General features: G+C 42.0%; 1 protein-coding gene across 3 annotated transcripts in view; it reads right to left on the bottom strand.

Annotated features, from left to right (window-relative positions):
• ALDH8A1 (aldehyde dehydrogenase 8 family member A1) overlaps positions 1-16,075 on the bottom strand; it is a 32,459-nt gene extending 16,384 nt beyond the window's left edge. For 2 of the 3 annotated variants that reach the window (XM_063666619.1, XM_054493047.2), the window contains exons 1-4: positions 15,890-16,075; positions 9,835-9,982; positions 8,426-8,581; positions 5,272-5,421 (exon numbers count right to left, since the gene is read on the bottom strand). In XM_063666619.1, the coding sequence (XP_063522689.1) occupies positions 5,272-5,421; positions 8,426-8,581; positions 9,835-9,982; positions 15,890-16,027 (592 nt within the window). In that variant the 5' untranslated portion in view covers positions 16,028-16,075. The remainder of the gene's footprint in view (positions 1-5,271; positions 5,422-8,425; positions 8,582-9,834; positions 9,983-15,889) is intronic. The other variant, XM_054493048.2, reaches the window with a different exon arrangement.
• Positions 16,076-18,346: the final 2,271 nt, after the last annotated feature.

The following is an 18,346-nucleotide window of genomic DNA, read 5'->3' on the forward strand; positions in this document are numbered from 1 at the left end:
TATCCATGATGTTTTCTGGACTTACTTGTTCATTGCCTGCACACAACTAGAAGGTACGCTAGCTAAGGGCAGAAACAGTATCTGTTCTTTGCTCTCCACTGTTTACTCTGTGCCACAGCCTAGTTTGGCATTGGGAAATAAAAATAAAATCCTAAGTTCCCCCAGTTGACTGAATGGAGCCTCTCTTGGCCAAAGGGATCCCAGAGAAACCTTAAAAACTGAGTTCCCAGCCATTATGAGATGAGAGGTCAAACACGCCATAGTATGACTCTTCCTTATTAATCTTTAACCAGAATTCTTTCCTGAGTGTAAGCAGAAACCAGCTCTAAAAAAACAAGAAATGGATAACCTATTCCTTTATTGCCTTTAGCTAACCATCTGAAACTGCAACCAAATTTTCCTCCCTCTTTGCGGTTTGGATATGACAGCTCACCAGTCTCACAACACATCCCTTCCTAAAAACTGACCACCATCTCTGGACTGGTTTTGGCTGACTTGCCGAGGATATGTAGTGAGGGTTTTCATGTCCTCTGCTTCACCTTTTGACGTCAGATGGCTAAAAACTCCACCCTCGGAACATGCTAAGGCTGCCATTTTTTGAGCACGTGATCCAGAAGTCATGTCCACCATGCTTATAAACAGCGTCATAACACTGTCAAATAACACTACTCGGGAGGCTGAGGCAGGAGAATCTCTTGAACCCGGGAGGCAGAGGTTGCAGTGAGCTGAGATGGTGCCACTGCACTCCAGTCTTGGCAATAGAGCCAGACTCCATCTCAAAAATAAATAAATAAAATAATAAAACAAGAAAACACATGCATAAATGCACGAAGATACAAGGTAGCAGAGTCTTGTGATAGAAAAGATTGGGGCACCCATTTTTGGTTGTTTGTGGTACTTGTAAGTTGGCCCTACAATTTTATGAGCACATTAAGCTCATCTGTGCACGCACCTGTTTCCCCTTTCATAAATATTCATGACTCCTCCCATATCCTACTGAATATGAATATTCAGCCACTCTGCTCAGGATAAATTTCTGTTCCCTTCACCCCTCCTCCAAGTACTTGTTCTCCGCTTTGGGCAGAAGCTACGCTTCCCAGCCTGCAAGATGGCCAGCCTGCAGGCTGCAACCCTTTATAAGAAATAAAACCCTCCTTTCCAAATGCATGAACCTTATGATTCTTCAGTCGATAGCACATGGAACTCAGACCAGTAAATGCAAACATTAGATAGGGTGCTTACTGTGGACTCACCACTGCTATCCATGACTTGCACCCTTCAGTCCTCACAACAACCTTAGGATGTAGGTAGTTTTATTACACTTAGTTTACCAGGAAGAAATTTGAGGCAAAGTGAGATTGAATAACAACCGGTAAGTAGCAAAGCTGACAGGTTAATGATTGTTAAGTAAATGAATGAGTGAATGAATGCTTAGTGTACATTACTCAAATTAGAAATGGTTCATGAATGGGGAAGCTTTAAAAAGAAAATCATCTTCATAATGTCCAAAAAGAAAGTCATCTGTATAATCATGCTGTGTCTAGGCAGTTCTTAGGGTCTGCCTGAAGGTAGCAGAGTTTATTCCCTCTGTTTCCTCAGGCCTGACCTACGGTAGGTGCAGAAATCTTGCAGCATCTCGGCTTTGTGACCTGCTTCCTTGCTTCTGGTTTCCTTCCCTTTGTTCCAGGTTAGACAATCTCTCCTCATTAGAAACATACTCCTTTGGATACAACCCATTTCTTCCAGAATCTACTTTTAAATTATAAATAATATAAATACTAATTTCACACTGATGATCCATTATCATCCAGAACATTCTCCTATAGAGCCACAGCCTTGGCCCAATCACGTTGAAGCTACAGTGATGGTCCCATCCCAGTGAGTCCTCAGGAGACAGGTAGGAAGATTCCATAAGTCGTGATGGTGCCTAGCAGAGCCCCACTTCTTTTTTTTTTGAGATGGAGTCTCACTCTGTCACCCAGGCTGGAGTGCAATGGCAAGATCTCTGCTCTCTGCAACCTCCGCCTCCCAGGTTCAAGCGATTCTCCCACCTCAGCCTCCTAAGTAGCTGGGATTACCAGCACTTGCCATCATCCCCAGCTAATTTTTGTATTTTTGTAGAGATGGGATTTCACCATGTTAGCCAAGTTGGTCTTGAACTCCTGACCTCAGGTGATCCACCCACCTTGGCCTCCCAAAGTGCTGGGATTACAGGCATGAGCCACCATGCCTGGCCAGAGCCCCACTTCTAAGCATTGCATCTCTTTACCCAACATGCACATTTGTTGAAATCTAGCTTAGGTCAGTCCTGGATTGTAGGTCGCTGTCAGAGGAGTGGCTGGCACCATGTGAGAGCACCCCAGCTCTGGGTTGGGGCAAAGGAAAGTGTGGAAGGAGAGGACCCCCCTCAGTAGGTGATGGGACGAAACAAGGACAAGTCTCCCACAGTTTCCTGGGAAGGGCCCCGCATCTCCACCAGTGATGGGACATGCATGTGAGTGGATGGGGTGTGGGGCAGGAGCGGGTGGACTGTTAGGCTTTATCAATCCTGAAGGCAAAAAATGAATGGAATCACTGCTAATGTTCACAGTAGCATTTTAACCGAGGGTGAGAGAGAATGCAGAAGCACTGCATATTATCCCCACAGTAAAATGAGCTCACTGCGGCAGCAGATTGCCTTCCCCACGACAGTATTATCATTTTGACTACATTCCCTTGGGCTTGGATGCTAATGTTGGCTGGCCATTATTTCTCAGTACCATTTTGACATTTTATCCAGAAATTAATGGAATTTTTCTTGAGATGTCTGCCCTCTAACCTTGAAGGGATTCTGGTGATAAGAGAAGGAAAGCAGTTTAACTGACAAATAGCAATTTAGCAAAACTCAGGGGAGGTGGCTAACAGACAAGTTAGGAACAGACGAGAACAGACTAGAAGGAAACCCCTCAAATGTAGGGGCTTGGCAGGGTGGCAACAAGAAGAATTTTAGGCTTAAATAGAGCACACACACACACACACCCCTACACACACACACATCTCCTGCTCCCCACACACACACCTAATGGGAAGGGCCAGGAAAATGCAGTCAGTGGGCACTCCAGGAATGAGGGCAAATATTTGGTGCCCCCAAGAAGAAATGACAGTTCCAGGAATCCCACAGAAGTATTCACTGTGTCATCTTAAAAATGAGTTTATTTTAAAGGACAGTTATCTGTCAAGTCTGTTTAAATGCCCAGGACTAGAGGAGCTAACTCTTTAGACATCCGGAATGAATTAGTTATTTTCGCTTCCCCCCCGCCGCCCTCAACTAAAAGCTTCTCTTACATTGCTCTAAAGCAGATGACACAGATGTGGTTCGCATTCCTTCCAATCCCAGTGGAGAAACTGAGGGCTTAAGAGAGGAGCAAGGTGAACATGACACTCTCTATATTTGTCAGGGGAGGAAGTTTCAGCCCATGGAGGAAAGAGGAGAAGGGCTATCTTAGTTTAATGGGCTTATTAGTTCCCAAGAAATAAGACCAATGCTGTGCAGAGATTGAAACAGAAATTCTCATGCAGGCCAGGTTCAGGGCAGACTGGTCGGGAAAGATAACTCATCATCTATCCAGACGTGCTTGGTCTCAGGAAAGAGTGGTTAAGGGAACACGGCTCTGCACGCCACCCCTGCCTCCAAGTCCCAGTAGAGGGCAAGCCCCAGGCCTAGTCCACTCTGGGGAACCTGCAGTCACCAGGCAGGCAAGAAATATGTCGCGCCTTTGCAGACACCACAGACTTCATTTTACAAAGAATGGAATTAGACTGTGAGGTCTTTTGTAGGGGAGGAACATGGGAAGGGTCGGCACATTTAAACGATATACCCCGCCCCACCCCCTCCACCTCGAAGCCTGGGATCTCCATAGATGACAACTCAGAGTCCTAGGCTGGGAGGCCTCATTCCTCTGGAGGACCCTGGGATCCTAAGGCCCAGTGCCATTCCCTAAACAGCCTCAGTTTTGAGCCTTCATCTTCCTCGTGGAGTAAAGAACTGGCTAGGGTTTACTGGAGGTTAATGTGTATGTCTGTGCTTCTAAGAAAGGTGTTCTGAAGCAGGAGAGAGGGATGGACTCTTAACCCACCGGGCATTCTGTGGATACAGGAGAGCCCAGCAGTGCCTCTCTATGGGCTGAAAGGCAGCAAGGAAAGACTCAGCTAGGAAGACAGTGAGTCTGTCCCCCCCACCCAGCACTCCTGCCCTGGCTGTGGGGTGACTTAGCAAAAAGACCTCACATTAAGGGGACTTCTCACAGGAGAGCTGCTGGGGTCTCCTGCCTGCTGCCTTCAAACAGTGCCAGCCTGTGCCTGTGCAGAGCTACAGCCCAGAACAAAACCAGCAGCGCATCCTGAATGCAGCCAATAAACTATTAGCAGAAAAAGAACAAGGAGCAAACGCGTGAACCTTGATATGCTAGGAAAAGGCCATATTGTATTAGCTTTCCAGTAGCAGTCCCAAAGGCAGGAAAAACTGAAGGATGTATATTTAGATCTCTTGAAATCGGGCTACTTCTACTAGGTATTCTATAGCCAAGCAAACTATAGGTGTACCTAGCAATATTCTTATTGTTATCAAGATTAACTTGTGATTCAACTTAAGATTTTATTATTATTATTATTTTCTTTTTTATTTATTTTTTTGAGACAGAGTCTCACTCTGTCGCCCAGGCTGGAGTGCAATGGTGCGATCTCGGCTCACTGCAAGCTCTGCCTCCTGGGTTCATGCCATTCTCCTGCCTCAGCCTCCCAGATAGCTGGGACTACAGGTGCCCGCCACCATGCCTGGCTAATTTTTTGTATTTTTAGTAGAGATGGGGTTTCACCATGTTAGGCAGGATGGTCTTGATCTCCTGACCTCATGATCCACCCGCCTCGGCCTCCCAAAGTGCTGGGATTACAGGCGTGAACCACCGTGCCTGGCCCCAACTTAAGATTTTAATTGACTCTCTGGAGCAGGCAGGTGTCTTTGATTTGATGGGGCTGTTTAAGTCTGTGTCACTATTGTGCTGCCAGTCACCCACCCTGGGGAGTGGAACTCGCCTGCAGTAGCACCGTTCTGGTGTTGAAGACAGGAAGCAAGATGAGGGAACCCTGTGGGTGGAGGGGATTTCCCAGACAAGAATCAGAAAGACAAAGCCCACGACGTCACTGGAATCGATTGTGCTGCTGAGTGGAAGATTTCTATAAACTACAGCTTTGCTCCAACTCTGTGCCTGCCCCCCAACCCCAACACCTAATTACCTGCTTTATCCAGGAGTTTGCACAACATCCACGCAGTCACTGAAGTCAGCTCACTGGGCTTGGCTATCACAGTGTTCCCTGCAGCCATCGCTGGAGCTATCTTCCAGGTCAGCAAGTAGAGCGGCAAATTCCAGGGGCTGATCAGACCAGCTAAGTGATGAGAGCAGAAGCACTGCCTGTGACGGCATACCCCTCTGAGGCCGACTGGCCAAGTGGGGTTATTAACGCAAAACTCCTTCATGCCGCAGGAAACTTAGCTTACTCTTCTAACTTCCTCCAAAGCTTTGCTTATTTGTAGCCACCTTCAGGGAAATAATTCTAAAATATATTCCAAGCAACTGTACCTTTTAAAACAGAGTAAAGTCAATATGATTTACCCGTTTCTTGGTGGTTCATGATTATGAACAACAGCAATATAAACTCCAGAGCTGAAGTGTTGTCACCTATCACATACCCAAAGGACTATAAATCCTTCTATTATAAAGATACACGCACGCGTTTGTTCATTGCAGCACTTGGCTATTCACAATAACAATAGCAAAGACATGGAATCAACTCAAATGCTCATCAATAATAGATTGGATAAAGAATATGTGGTACATATACACCATGGAATACAATGCAGCCATAAAAAGGAACGAGATCATGTCCTTTGCAGGCACATGGATGAAGGTGGAAGCCATTATCCTTAGCAAAGTAACAGAGGAACAGAAAACCAAACACCTGCATGTTCTCATTTATAAGTGGGAGCTGAACAGTGAGAACACATGGACACAGGGAAAGGAACAACACACACCAGGGCCTGTCAGGGGAGAGTTGCGGGGAAGAGCATTAGGATAAAGAGCAAATGCATGGTGGGATTAATAACTAGGTGATGGGTTGATAGGTGCAGCAAACCACCATGGCACACGTTTACCTATGTAACAAACCTGCACATCGTGCACGTGTACCCTGGAACTTCAAAATAAAAATAAAAAATAAAAAAACAGCTGTCATCTGTCACTAAACAGTTCCAGAATGTGATGTATTTTGAGATTTATAGACTGAGCTTTACTTTTTCAAAAACGTCTCCTTCCCCATTATTTTAACTGTCTGGCTGTTATTTCTTCTAACATGTTTCTTTACCTTTATTTCAAACCTGTCGTGGGTTGAGACATAAAATCTCAAGCTTTATATAATTATTCATAAAATAGGGGCCAATGGGTTCTGAGTGTTCCTTGTGAGGGCCCTCCTATCAGTAAAGCCAATAACCTTTGGTGCATGGACTGTGACATCCATTTTGGCTATTTAGAATATTTTTAAATAAAAATTCTCTCTAGATTGTCACTTGTATCCTGACCAGATAGATTTGCTGGATGAGTAACCTAACAGAAGCTAGAATGTGTCTCCATGCAGTATTCTGAAACTATCCAGGTTTCCAACCACAAAACACACAAATATAAAAATCCACCTTCTGAAAGGAAATTGATTCATCTTATTTTATACTCTTCCCTCAAGCCTGTGCTATGAAAGTAAATGCATCTTTTATATTATTAAATTTCCCATTGAAAAATCCATTCTTCAGGGGATACAAATATTTTTGCAGCAAAATATATTAGCACACTTCTTAGGAGGAGGTAGAGCTTTCCACAATGCCTTGAAAACATAATTTCTGAAGGTTTCAAGGAACCAAAGGAATAAGATGTCCCAATTGTTTTCCTTTTAACTTGTATTCATAAAATATAACAAGCTAAAAAGATGATTTTTTTCTCCGAGGAAACAGTGACATCTAGTGGAAACTTTTAGTCATTGCAGACATTTATTTATACGTTCTTCCAAAGGTCAAGAGGCAAAGGAATGCACGAAGTTAGATAATTCTCAGTAGAGGCTTATTTATCACACACCTGGCACCATACTACATGCCCTACACTTATTAATTTATTTAATGTACATAAATAGTTCTTCCTTTTTTTTTTGTTTTGAGACAGAGTCTTAATCTATCACCCAGGCTGGAGTGCAGTGGCACCATCTCAGCTCACTGCAACCTCCAACTCCCGGGTTCAAGCGATTCTCCTGCCTCAGCCTCCCAAGTAGCTGGGACTACAGGTGCATGCCACCACGCCTGGCTGATTTTTTTTTTTTTTTTTTTTTTTTTGAGACCAAGTCTCACCCTTGTAGCCCAGGATGGAGTGCAATGGCACAATCTCAGCTCACTGCAACCTCGGCCTCCTGGGTTCAAGCAATTCTCCCTGCCTCAGCCTCCCAAGTAGCTGGGATTACAAGTGCCCGCCACCACATCCAGCTAATTTTTTGTATTTTTAGTAGAGACGGGGTTTCGCCATGTTGGCCAGGCTGGTCTCAAACTCCTGACCTCAGGCGATCCATCCACCTTGGCCTCCCAAAGTGCTAGTATTACAGGCATGAGCCACCGCACCTGGCGAATTTTTGTATTTTTAGTAGAGATGGGGTTTCACCATGTTGGCCAGGCTGATTGAATTCCTGACCTTCGATGATCCGCCCGCCTCGGCCTCTCAAAGTGCTGGGATTACAGACATGAGCCACTGCACCCAGCCTGATTTTTCCTTTTTTAAATATAAGTAGAAAAAAAAAATCCTGGCATGTGAATTTACATATTTACTCTTAGCATTATTCTTTTCCCTATGATTTTCCAAGATAATGTTCCAGGAATAAGTCGTGAACATGAGGCCTGGCGTGGTGGCTCACGCCTGTAATCCCAGCACTTGAGGAGGCCGAGGTGGGAGGATAACTTGAGGTCAGGAGTTTGAGACCAGCCTGGCCAACATGGATGAAACCCTGTTTCTACTAAAAATACAAAAATTAGCCGGTGTGGTAGCTCGCACCTGTGGTCCCAGGTACTCGGGAGGCTGAGACTGGAGAATCACTTGAATCCGGGAAGCAGAGGTTGCAGTGAGCCGAGATCATGTCACTGCACTCCAACCTAGGCAACAGAGCAAGACTGTCTAAAAAGAAAAGTGGAGAACTTGACACAAAGAAAATAAACTAGAAATAGATCTTTGAGGCCAATGGATTTTAGGTAAAAGAAAAATATCAGCTCTTCCTTTTCTTTAACCTGTTCCTTGAGGACAATGCCATAGAATGTTGCAAGCATCTGCAAGCATAACCGGGAGGCGGGCTCTCACTGAACAGCACCTACCAACTCCCACCGCGGCCCGCACCGTGTAGTGCATGCAGCCCAGGTGGTCCATCTGCGTGCACTCTGACGTGTGGTGCAGGATGGAGGAAGCAAAGAACCTGAAGTTCTGCACAGACCGGGGAATGTCCATGGTTCTTGCCAGTGCTAAGGTTTTCCCTGTAAGAAGCAAACAACATAAAGCACTATCAGCTAATGGGGACACTCTATCCATCAGTTTCCACTGCCCACGTGTCCCAACTCACACTGAAACAGCCTGGATTCCTTCTAGCCTGGGGCAGGCATTCCTTGACCTCACAAAGACTTGATCATGGTTTGATAAAACCATACAATATTTAGGTATAAGGTTGGAAACTGAGGTGGGGGGTTAAAATTGAGTCAATAATCTTTGTTTTGTGAACTGAACACATCATTCTCATCATCAATTTGCCAGATGCTACCACTTCACCCACACAAACTCTTGCAACTCAAAATCACCAGGCTTTGTACCTGTGACAAAGGCATTGAAATACGGGTGTTAGGACAGTTGTAATTGCACAGCACAAAATGAAACACTTTTATACACATGTAATGTGTATGTCATGACCTCCCAACACATGGTAGAGTCATCAGAAGAGCGGCTGGGAACGCCCTGGCACGGGATGCTGTGTGGCACCTGCTTGCCCATCACATGCCCTGCACATCCTAGCTCCTGGATGGCACAGAAAGAAAAACAGAAGCTTACCTGGACTGCTACTGAGTTCTCTTTAGCAATGCAGAGAGACTGGCCAGGAACACCAGCAGAGAACTATTTTCTTTTTAAGGGCTTGGACTCAGGCTGCTTTCTAATTTTTGGTTGGTTTATGGCACACATGTAATTTTTAAAACTCTTGGCTTATCCTAACAGATATTCTTGCAAAAATTTACAGATATTTACTCCATTACCCTGATGTCTGGGAAAGAGTGGGAAAAAAAATGAGAAGTGTCAGGAGTGGAATGGTGACTGACATATTAGAAAGCATCTTAAATGATCTGACTGCATAACTGCTTTTCAAATTATCTTTGCTTTGAAATTCTCTGCTTAGAATGAGTAGGAGACTGCATGATCAGCCCTAGTTCTTCATCTCTCCCTATATCCATGCCCTTTGCTGTATATAGTTGCACTTCCTTTCATCCAATGAACAGAGTGTATTTCTTTGCCCCTCAGCTTTTGGATCCAGCCATGTGACATTCTCTGGCCATCTGAATGAGACAGGGGTGGGCCAGCCACAAGTCCTGGCCTTCCCAGGCCTAGAGCAGGGGAGAGTTTGCTCTCCACTTCTACTATTGCCAAAGGAGCAGGCACATGGGCTGGCCTGATGGCCCCAGGAGGAGTAACATGAATAATCAGAGATGCCCTGAGTCCCATGTTACAGTTAAGAGGCAACTCTCACCTTGGTCTTTAGACTCGGCCTGGGCAAACTCCTCCAGGGACTGCTCCAGCAAATCCGCCACCTGATTCAGGACCCGGGAGCGCTCCTGGGGGCTGCGGGATGACCAGCCAGGAAAGGCTTCTTTGGCGGCCTTGACCGCGGCTTCGATCTTTGAGGAGCAAATGGGAGAAAGGGTCATCTTAAAGCTGTTACTCCTTAGGGGATGGACGAAACCAGAATCCTCAGGTCTCCACACACCTAATTTTTGTTTTGTTTTGTTTTTTAGATGGATTCTCACTCTGTAGCCCAGCCTGGAGGGCAGTGGCGCAATTTTGGCTCACTGCAACCTCTGCCTCCAGGGTTCAAGTGATTCTCCTAACCTCAGCCTCCCGAGTAGCTGGGATTACAGGCATGCGCCACCATGCCCAGCTAATTTTTGTATTTTTTGGTAGAAAGGGGGTTTCACCATGCTGACCAGGCTGGTCTCGAGTTCCTGAATGCAAGCGAACCACTCGCCTCGGCCTCCCGAGGCCGAGGATTACAGGTGTGAGCCACTGCGCCTGGCCCACCCTAATTTTGAATATTCAACATGTCCCAGTGCTGAGCCACCCACAAAGTAGATGACACAGGTGTTTACATGACCAGCAAAGGAGGGGTACCATAAAAACAAAGAAACACGCTCCATTTCAACCAATGCATCCTGAATGTGGTAATCAGATCATTAGAAAGAAGCTGTTTGAATTTTAACAGATGTACATTTTCAATCACTTCAGAAACTAGAATTTTTTAAAATATTGTGGGCCAGGAGTGGTGGCTCATGCCTGTAATCTTAGCACTTTGGGAGGCTGGGTTGGGAGGATCGCTTGAGCCCAGGAGTTTGAGACCAGCCTGGTCAACATAGTGAGACCCTGTCTCTACACAAAGTTTTTTTTAAAAAATTAGTTGGGCGTTGTGGTGCATGCCTGTAGTCCCAGCTACTCAGGAGGCTGAGGTGGGAGGATTACTTCAGCCCAGGAGGTAGAAGCTGTAGTGAGCTGTAATTGTGCCACTCTACTCCAGCCTAGGTGACAGAGTAAGACCCTGTCTCAAAAAAATGTATATGTTATACATAATGTATATATAGTATATACAGTATGTATATATTATATGTATTGTAGAAGAAGAAAATTAATCTAGATATGTGGAATCTCTAAAGCTTCTAACTGAGCTCTGGCATATCTTATAAGGTCTGAAATTTTGGGTTAAATCACATCCTCAGATTGTCATTTTCACTTGAAATGACTAATTATATTTATAATTTATTGACTAATTTTTATATACGGGAATATGCTAAATACTTTACACAAATTATTTTTATTTAAGTCCTTTCAAAATTCTATAACATGAGTATTGCTATGCCCATTTTACAGATGAGAAAACTGAGACACAGAAACTCAAGCAACTTGCCATAGGTCACACAGCTAATAAGTGGCAGACTCAGGACTCAAACCCAGATTTTGGTGGTTCCCAGGACCACAGGTTGCTCTGCCTGCTGCCTGATTCTGCCCAGTGGAAGAGGCCTTATTGGAGAAAAGGAGATTTGTGGCTGAACAGATGGCTTGGGTACCTGATTTTAGAGTTACATACAAAAGGAAACAATATATGTATGGGAAGGTATGGGCAGGGTCAACTCATGGCCAAAATGTGATGTAGGCAAAATAATTTTCAAGTCCTCTTCTGCCTTTCTCTTCTCTCCGGCAATGTCTAAGTAATGCCTTCTCCAGAGATGACAAATCCCTAACCCATGTCTCACTCCTCTCCTTTCTCACATGCATGAAAAATTATAATCACAGCTGTCTTCCACCACTGGGCCCTGGCTCAGACTCAGAATCCTTTTCCATAGGCTTCTGGCAGCTCTTTTTTGGAGCACTTCACCCGAAGTAATCTAGCCTCCTGAGCCTGTGCTAGCCCTCATACAAAACCTGACCCACACCCCTCCTTCATTTTCCTCACGCAAAGTGACTGATATGGCTAGGTTTTGTGTCTCAACCCAAATCTCATCTTGAATTGTAATCCCCCTGTGTTGAGGGAGGAAAGCGATTGGTTTGTGGGGGCTATTTTCATGATAGTGAGTGAATTCTCGTGAGATCTAATGGTTTTATAAATGGTAGTTTTTCTTGGGCTTCACACACTGTCTCGCCTGCCGTCAGACATGCCTGCTTCCTCTTTGGCCATGATTGTAAGTTTCCTGAGGCCTCCCCAGCCATGCAGAACTGTGAGTCAATTAAACCTCTTTCCTTAATAAATTACCCAGTCTCGGGTAGTATCTTTACAGCAGTGTGAGAACGAACTAATTCAGTCAGTCACTTTTAGCTGAGCTGAAGTAAGGTATAAAATGATTCTTATCTTAATTAGAAATTTCTAGAAATATGGTGGCTTCGCCTCAAAAACTAAATCGCAAATGTGGACCTGCAGACAGGATGGGGGAAGAGATGGCTTTGGTGACCTCCACCACCAGCTGCAGCCATGAGGAAGCCCCACTGCCAGCCAGCAAGAGGAGCATGAATTCCTCCAGTCAATGTAAAAATCTGATCTTTTTGCTATTCAGAAAATTCAAGTCCGCTCATATTTTCTAAGTTGCCTTATAGCACATCTTATGTCCATGTAATATAGAATACATATTAATGTACTACATACAATAATATTAGCATAAGCTAATACACAGAAAGCATTTACTATATGCCAAGCACTAAGGGCTTTACGTATATGAGTCTGTTTAATCCTCAGAATAACACTATAAAGTAGATATCATTATTATCCTCATTTTATAGATGAGGAGACTGAGGCATGCAGAAGTTCAGCTCTAAGTCAAAGCCATAGATACCAAGTGGTGCAGCTTGTATTTGAACCAGGCACTCTGACTCTAGTAAGTGCTTATAATGGCAATGCTATAATGCAAATGTGCTATGCACACAGGTGTGCATATGTGTGTGCACACACATGTGCACATGCCCATGGATCTAAGCATCAGAGATGAGAGTGTTAGTACTGTCCTCTGTAAAATAAGGATCATAATAGAGACTTCTAGGTTGTTACAACTTGCTTCTTTGGATAATCCATATTAAAGGGCTTACTGATTGTACACTACCAGACTTTAAAATACACTACAAAGCTATAGTAACCAGAATAGCATGGCACTGGTGTAAAAACAGACACACAGACCAATGAAACAGAATAGAGAATCCAGAAATAAATCCATGCATTTACAGCCAACTCGTTTTTTTCCAAAGCTGCCAAAAATATGCATTGGTGAAAAGATAGTCTCTCCAATAAATGGTGCTGGGAAAACTGGATAACCATACGCAGAAGAATGAAACTAGACCCCTATCTCTCACCAAATCAAATCAAAACAGATTAAAGACTTAGATAGATTAAGACCCAAAACTATGAAACTACTATAAGAAAACATAGGGTAAATACTTCACGACATTGATTTGGGCAAACATTTTTTGGGTAAGACCTCAAAAGCACAGGCAACAAAAGAAAATAAATAAATAAAATAAAATAAAATAACATCAAGCTAAAAAGCTTCTGCACAACAGAGGAAACAACAGAGTTAAGAGGCAACCTACGGAATGGGAGAAAATATTTGCAAACTATCCATCTGACAAGGGATTAATAACCAGAATATATAAGGAGCTTGAGCTTGTATATATACATATACAACTCAATAGCCACTCCCCAAAAAATCCAATTTAAAAATGGGCAAATGATCTAAATAGATATCCCACGAAAGAAGATGTACAAATGGCCAACAGGTATACAAAAAATGCTTAACATCACTAATTATTAGGGAAATGCAAGTCAAAACCACAATGAGTTATCATCTCATCCCAGTTAAAATGGTCATTATCAAAAAATAAGAAATAAAAAAGGCTGGTGAAGCTGCAGAAAAAAGGCAAGACAAATACACTGTTGGTGGGAAAGTAAATTAGTGCAGCCATTATGGAAAACGCATGAAGGTTTCTCAAAAAAAAAAAACTAAAAATAGAACAACAGTATGATCCAGCAATCCCACTACTGGAAATTTATCCAAAGAAAAGGAAATCAGTATACTGAAGAGATACCTGTACACCCATATTTGTTGCAGCACTATTTACAATAGTCAGGATATGGACTCAACCTAATGTCCATCAACAGATGAATGGATAAAGAAAATATGGTATATATACACAATGGAATATCATTCAGCCATAAAAAGGAACAAAATCGTGTCATTTGCAGCAACATGATTTGAGCTGCAGGATATTATGTTAAGTGAAGTAAGCCAGGCACAAAAATACAAATATTACATGTTCTCATTCATATGTGGAAGCTTAAAAAAGTTGATCTCATGGAGGTAGAGAGTAGAATTATGGTTACCAGAGGCTGGGAAAGGTAGAGGAGAGGATAGAGGTTGGCTAATTAATACAAAAATATGGTTAAAAGAAATAAGTTCTAGTAGAGTGACAATAGTTAACAATAATTTATTGTATATTTCACAATAGTTAGAAGAAAAGATTTGGAATGTTCCCAACACCAAGAAATGATAAATGTTTAATGTGATGGAGATCCTAATTACCCTGATTTGATCATGACACACTGTATGCATGTATCAAAATGTCACATATGCCCATAAAGATGTACAACTATTATGTATCAATTTTTTAATTTTTTGTTAAAAAAGGGCTTAATGACTGCAAAGCACGAAGCAAAAGCTGAATAAACGGGAGCCACTGTTAGCAGCACCAGCAACATTTTCCTGAGTGATGTTTTGGGAAATTGGACATGCGGTTTGTATGGTAACCATATTTTTCAAGCCAGAAAAAAACTATGACTTACGGGATCAGATAGGATATTTGGAAGTTGGATTGCTGAGAAATTGAACATATCTATTACTCTACTAGCTAGTGCATCCATACCTCATTCTATTTTCTAAAAAGGTATGAGCCATTAGCTGCAGGAAATATTTCAGCTGAATTTGGCATGTTTGTCATTTTTAACTTCACTTTGGCAAACAAGGAAGAGTGGAAAACACAAAGCTGGATTTCCCAGAGCTGTGTTAGGTCATTTGAAGCAAACAAAATTGCAGATTATAATTTAACCAATGCATTAACCAACATTTGCAAACATTAATCCCTAAGTCTAAAGGTTTATTTTAAATGCAAAACAGATTTGAAGTATTCACAAAAAAGAAAAAAAATAGCAATGTTCTTAAAAAAAAACTTTGCATGGAATATATATTTTTATATGAAGGCTATAATTATATCTTAAATAATCTAGTTCTTTGTGCCTTAAAAAGAATAAATTATAATTCATAAGGCATTAGATGACTATATATACATCAGCTACATTTACCACTTCAGATATATTTATATTCTCAGTGCAATAATTGATAGCTAATCAAATATATCTCAAATATTTTACAAAATTCTCCAAGTAAAATTAATTCTACATCACTAAAAAAATGTAATTCATATGCCATTAAACACTTTGGATAAGAAAAAAGATGCTGTTAAATCTAACTCCAAAAATATATGGGAATTTGATTTTGAGTTTCATCATTCAAATGATTGATTTTATTTTACTAGGTATTTTGAAGACATGACAAATTATGAGAAGACAATCTAAAACAAAGTCCACAGTTTTTTGTTTGTTTAGTAAAGCTATACTTTTTTTTATTCCATGGATATAGTGGTAAATTTAAGCAGTGCTTGGTGGAGAAAAGGGAATATTTAACAAACTGATAGCTCTTACAAATAATACTTTGTACTAGACACTGATTAGGAAATGTTTGAGAATTACAAAAAAAAACTGCACACAGGGTTGTGTTAGGTTGGCTAGAAAAATGACTTACTTTCTGCATATAGTAAGAGATTTGTTCTAGGTATCATACAGTCCATTTACAAGGTACATCTTCTTAGAACTAGAATCTTCCTTCTATCATGTTTAACAATCCTACATCTTCCCCCAACTCCCTCTGCTTTTAGAAAATTGTTACCCATAATTGGCCAACATATTAAACACATTTCAGTCTTCTTTAAGTGCATATACTCACCTCATCTTTTCCACTATTTGGCACTCTGCAATACACTTCCCCCGTTGATGGGTCATAAGAATCTATATATGAGCTACAAGGTAAAAATTTTCCATCTATGAAGTTTTCCAGCATCAAAAGTGCCTTTGTTCCAGCCATAGCAAGGAAAAATTCTGCCTTTCCTCTTTACGACTGAGCACTCAGGTTGTCCCCACCACTGTCTGGACTCCTGAGTGAGCCTCCCCCTTCCCAGCCCCCATCTTCCCCTTTACCAATCAGTGAATGTGGGAGGGCACCTGACGCTCTGAGAGAGCATTCCAGTCTCCAAACTCAGAATTAAGAGAGTGGCTGAATGTTTCACAGACTTCTAGTACATTACCTGACATGGATAATTGTGTGTAAAAGTAACAGCTACTTACTTATGTGTTCATAGCCCTTTAAAATCGTCAAAAGGCACCTGTGCATGTGATTTTATTGGGTTCACACTGTAAACTGTTCATTGCTCAAACACTGATTGGATGCCAGGCCCCGAAGCAAGTCCTTTACATGAATTTATTCATTTATTCCACACAACAATCCTCTATGAAGTAACCATTACTTCCTCTCTTTTATAGAAGAAACTGAGCCTTGGAGAGGTTAGACCATTTTTCCATGGTCACATAGTTAGCAGGGGATGAACTGTAGCCCTTTAATCTCCAAATCATACACTTTTTGATTTGCACCACTGCTCACCCTGCAGAGGTAACTGAAGACAGATGCCCTCTTTCCATGGCTCATCTGTGTTTCTTTACCTTGGCTGCCCTCTCTCGGAAGAGCTGTCTCTCCATCCCAAAACCAGGGCCACAGTGGCTGCTCACATCTTCCTAGATGTGCCATGGAGATAAAGACAAGCCAAAAACATGTGTGATACATATAGCAAGGGGTTCAGATCCCTGATGTAGCTGAGAATTTCTACAAATTGGTAAGAGAAATGAGCACTCCAACAGAAAAGATAAGCAAAGATACAAAAAAGCAATCCATAGGAAAAGGAACACAATTGGCTAATGAATATATTAACAATGCTCAGCCTGGCTGTTAAGCAAGGAATGTGAAATACAGAGGTGGCCTGATTTGCCAATCATACTGGAGAGCATCTTTAAAGATTGAGAACATCTACTCTGTGAGGATGTGGAGAATCATCCCTAGTCCATAGGCGGGAGGGTTAGCAGAACACTGCTTGGGGCAGTTTGTCAGGGTCTGGTCAATTTCTCTTCTAGGAATCTCTCCTACAGAATTACGTCCTCATGAACAAGTACATAAGTCACAGGACATCGTTTTTTATCATAATTTAAAAATCAAAACAACCTAAATGTCCATCAATTGGAGAATATTAGAGTATAATTGTTATATTCATAACAGGGAATACTATTTAGACATTAGAAGGATGTATTGTTAAGTGAAAAAAGAAAAGTAGTGAATAATATATACAGTATAGTTTCTTTGGCTATTTACATGGTTGACAGGAAGCCGTTTTTACTCTAAATACTTTTAAACTGCTTGGATATTTTATGGCAAGCCTATATTACTTTTATAATTATGATTTATAGTTATAATTCGTTTGAACATTAGGTACCAATATTCTAAAATTCATTGATCACATGAGGGCACTTGCTGGCCGTGCACCTCCTTAGGCCCTCTCTGCTTCCATCTTTATTGGTCTCTAGATATTCTCCAAAATTCTTGCTAATCTCTGATGCAAAGCAACAGGCAACCCATTCCCTGTGGAACTAAGCTCCAGGCCCCTCTCAGCCTATCTGAAGACTATCTATGACACTCTGCTGAACAAACGACCAACTTCTTGGTCTTTTTTTTTTTTTTTTGCAGCTCAAAAGTTCTGCAGAAGCTTTGCAAATATAACTCATTACCTTTAACATAACTACATTCTTTTTTTTCTTTTTTTTTTTTTGACAGAGTCTCACTTTGTCGCCCAGGCTGGGGTGCTGTGGTATGACCTTAGCTCGCTGCAGCCTTGAACTCCTGGGTTCAAGTGATTCTCCTGCCTTAGCCTTCCAAGTCACTGGGACTACAGGTGCGTGCCACCACACCTGGCTAATTTTTGTATTTTTTGTAGAGACAAGGTCTCACTATGTTGGCCAGGCTGATCTTGAACTCCTGGGCTCCAGTGATCCTCTTGCCTCAGCTTCCCAAAGTGCTGAGATTATAGGCATAAGCCACTGCGCCCAGCCATAACCACATTCTTGGTAAGAGCTCAATCTCCTCACCCAGTAAAAAGTAGGAAAGCAGTATAAAGATGTTTAAAGATGTACATTTTTTTCTCAGCTTAAAATTTTTAACATTCCTTTTCTAGGTTACTTTTTGTTTTTAAATGAACTTTTATTTATTCCTTGCACCATATACAAAAAATACTTTTGAATCCATTTTTTTTTCATTTTTTTTATTTTTATTTTTGGATACAAGTTTCCCTGTACTCAGGCTGCA

This window comes from Pongo pygmaeus, chromosome 5 (genome assembly GCF_028885625.2).
Source record: "Pongo pygmaeus isolate AG05252 chromosome 5, NHGRI_mPonPyg2-v2.0_pri, whole genome shotgun sequence".
Classification (NCBI taxonomy): Eukaryota; Metazoa; Chordata; class Mammalia; order Primates; family Hominidae; genus Pongo; species Pongo pygmaeus.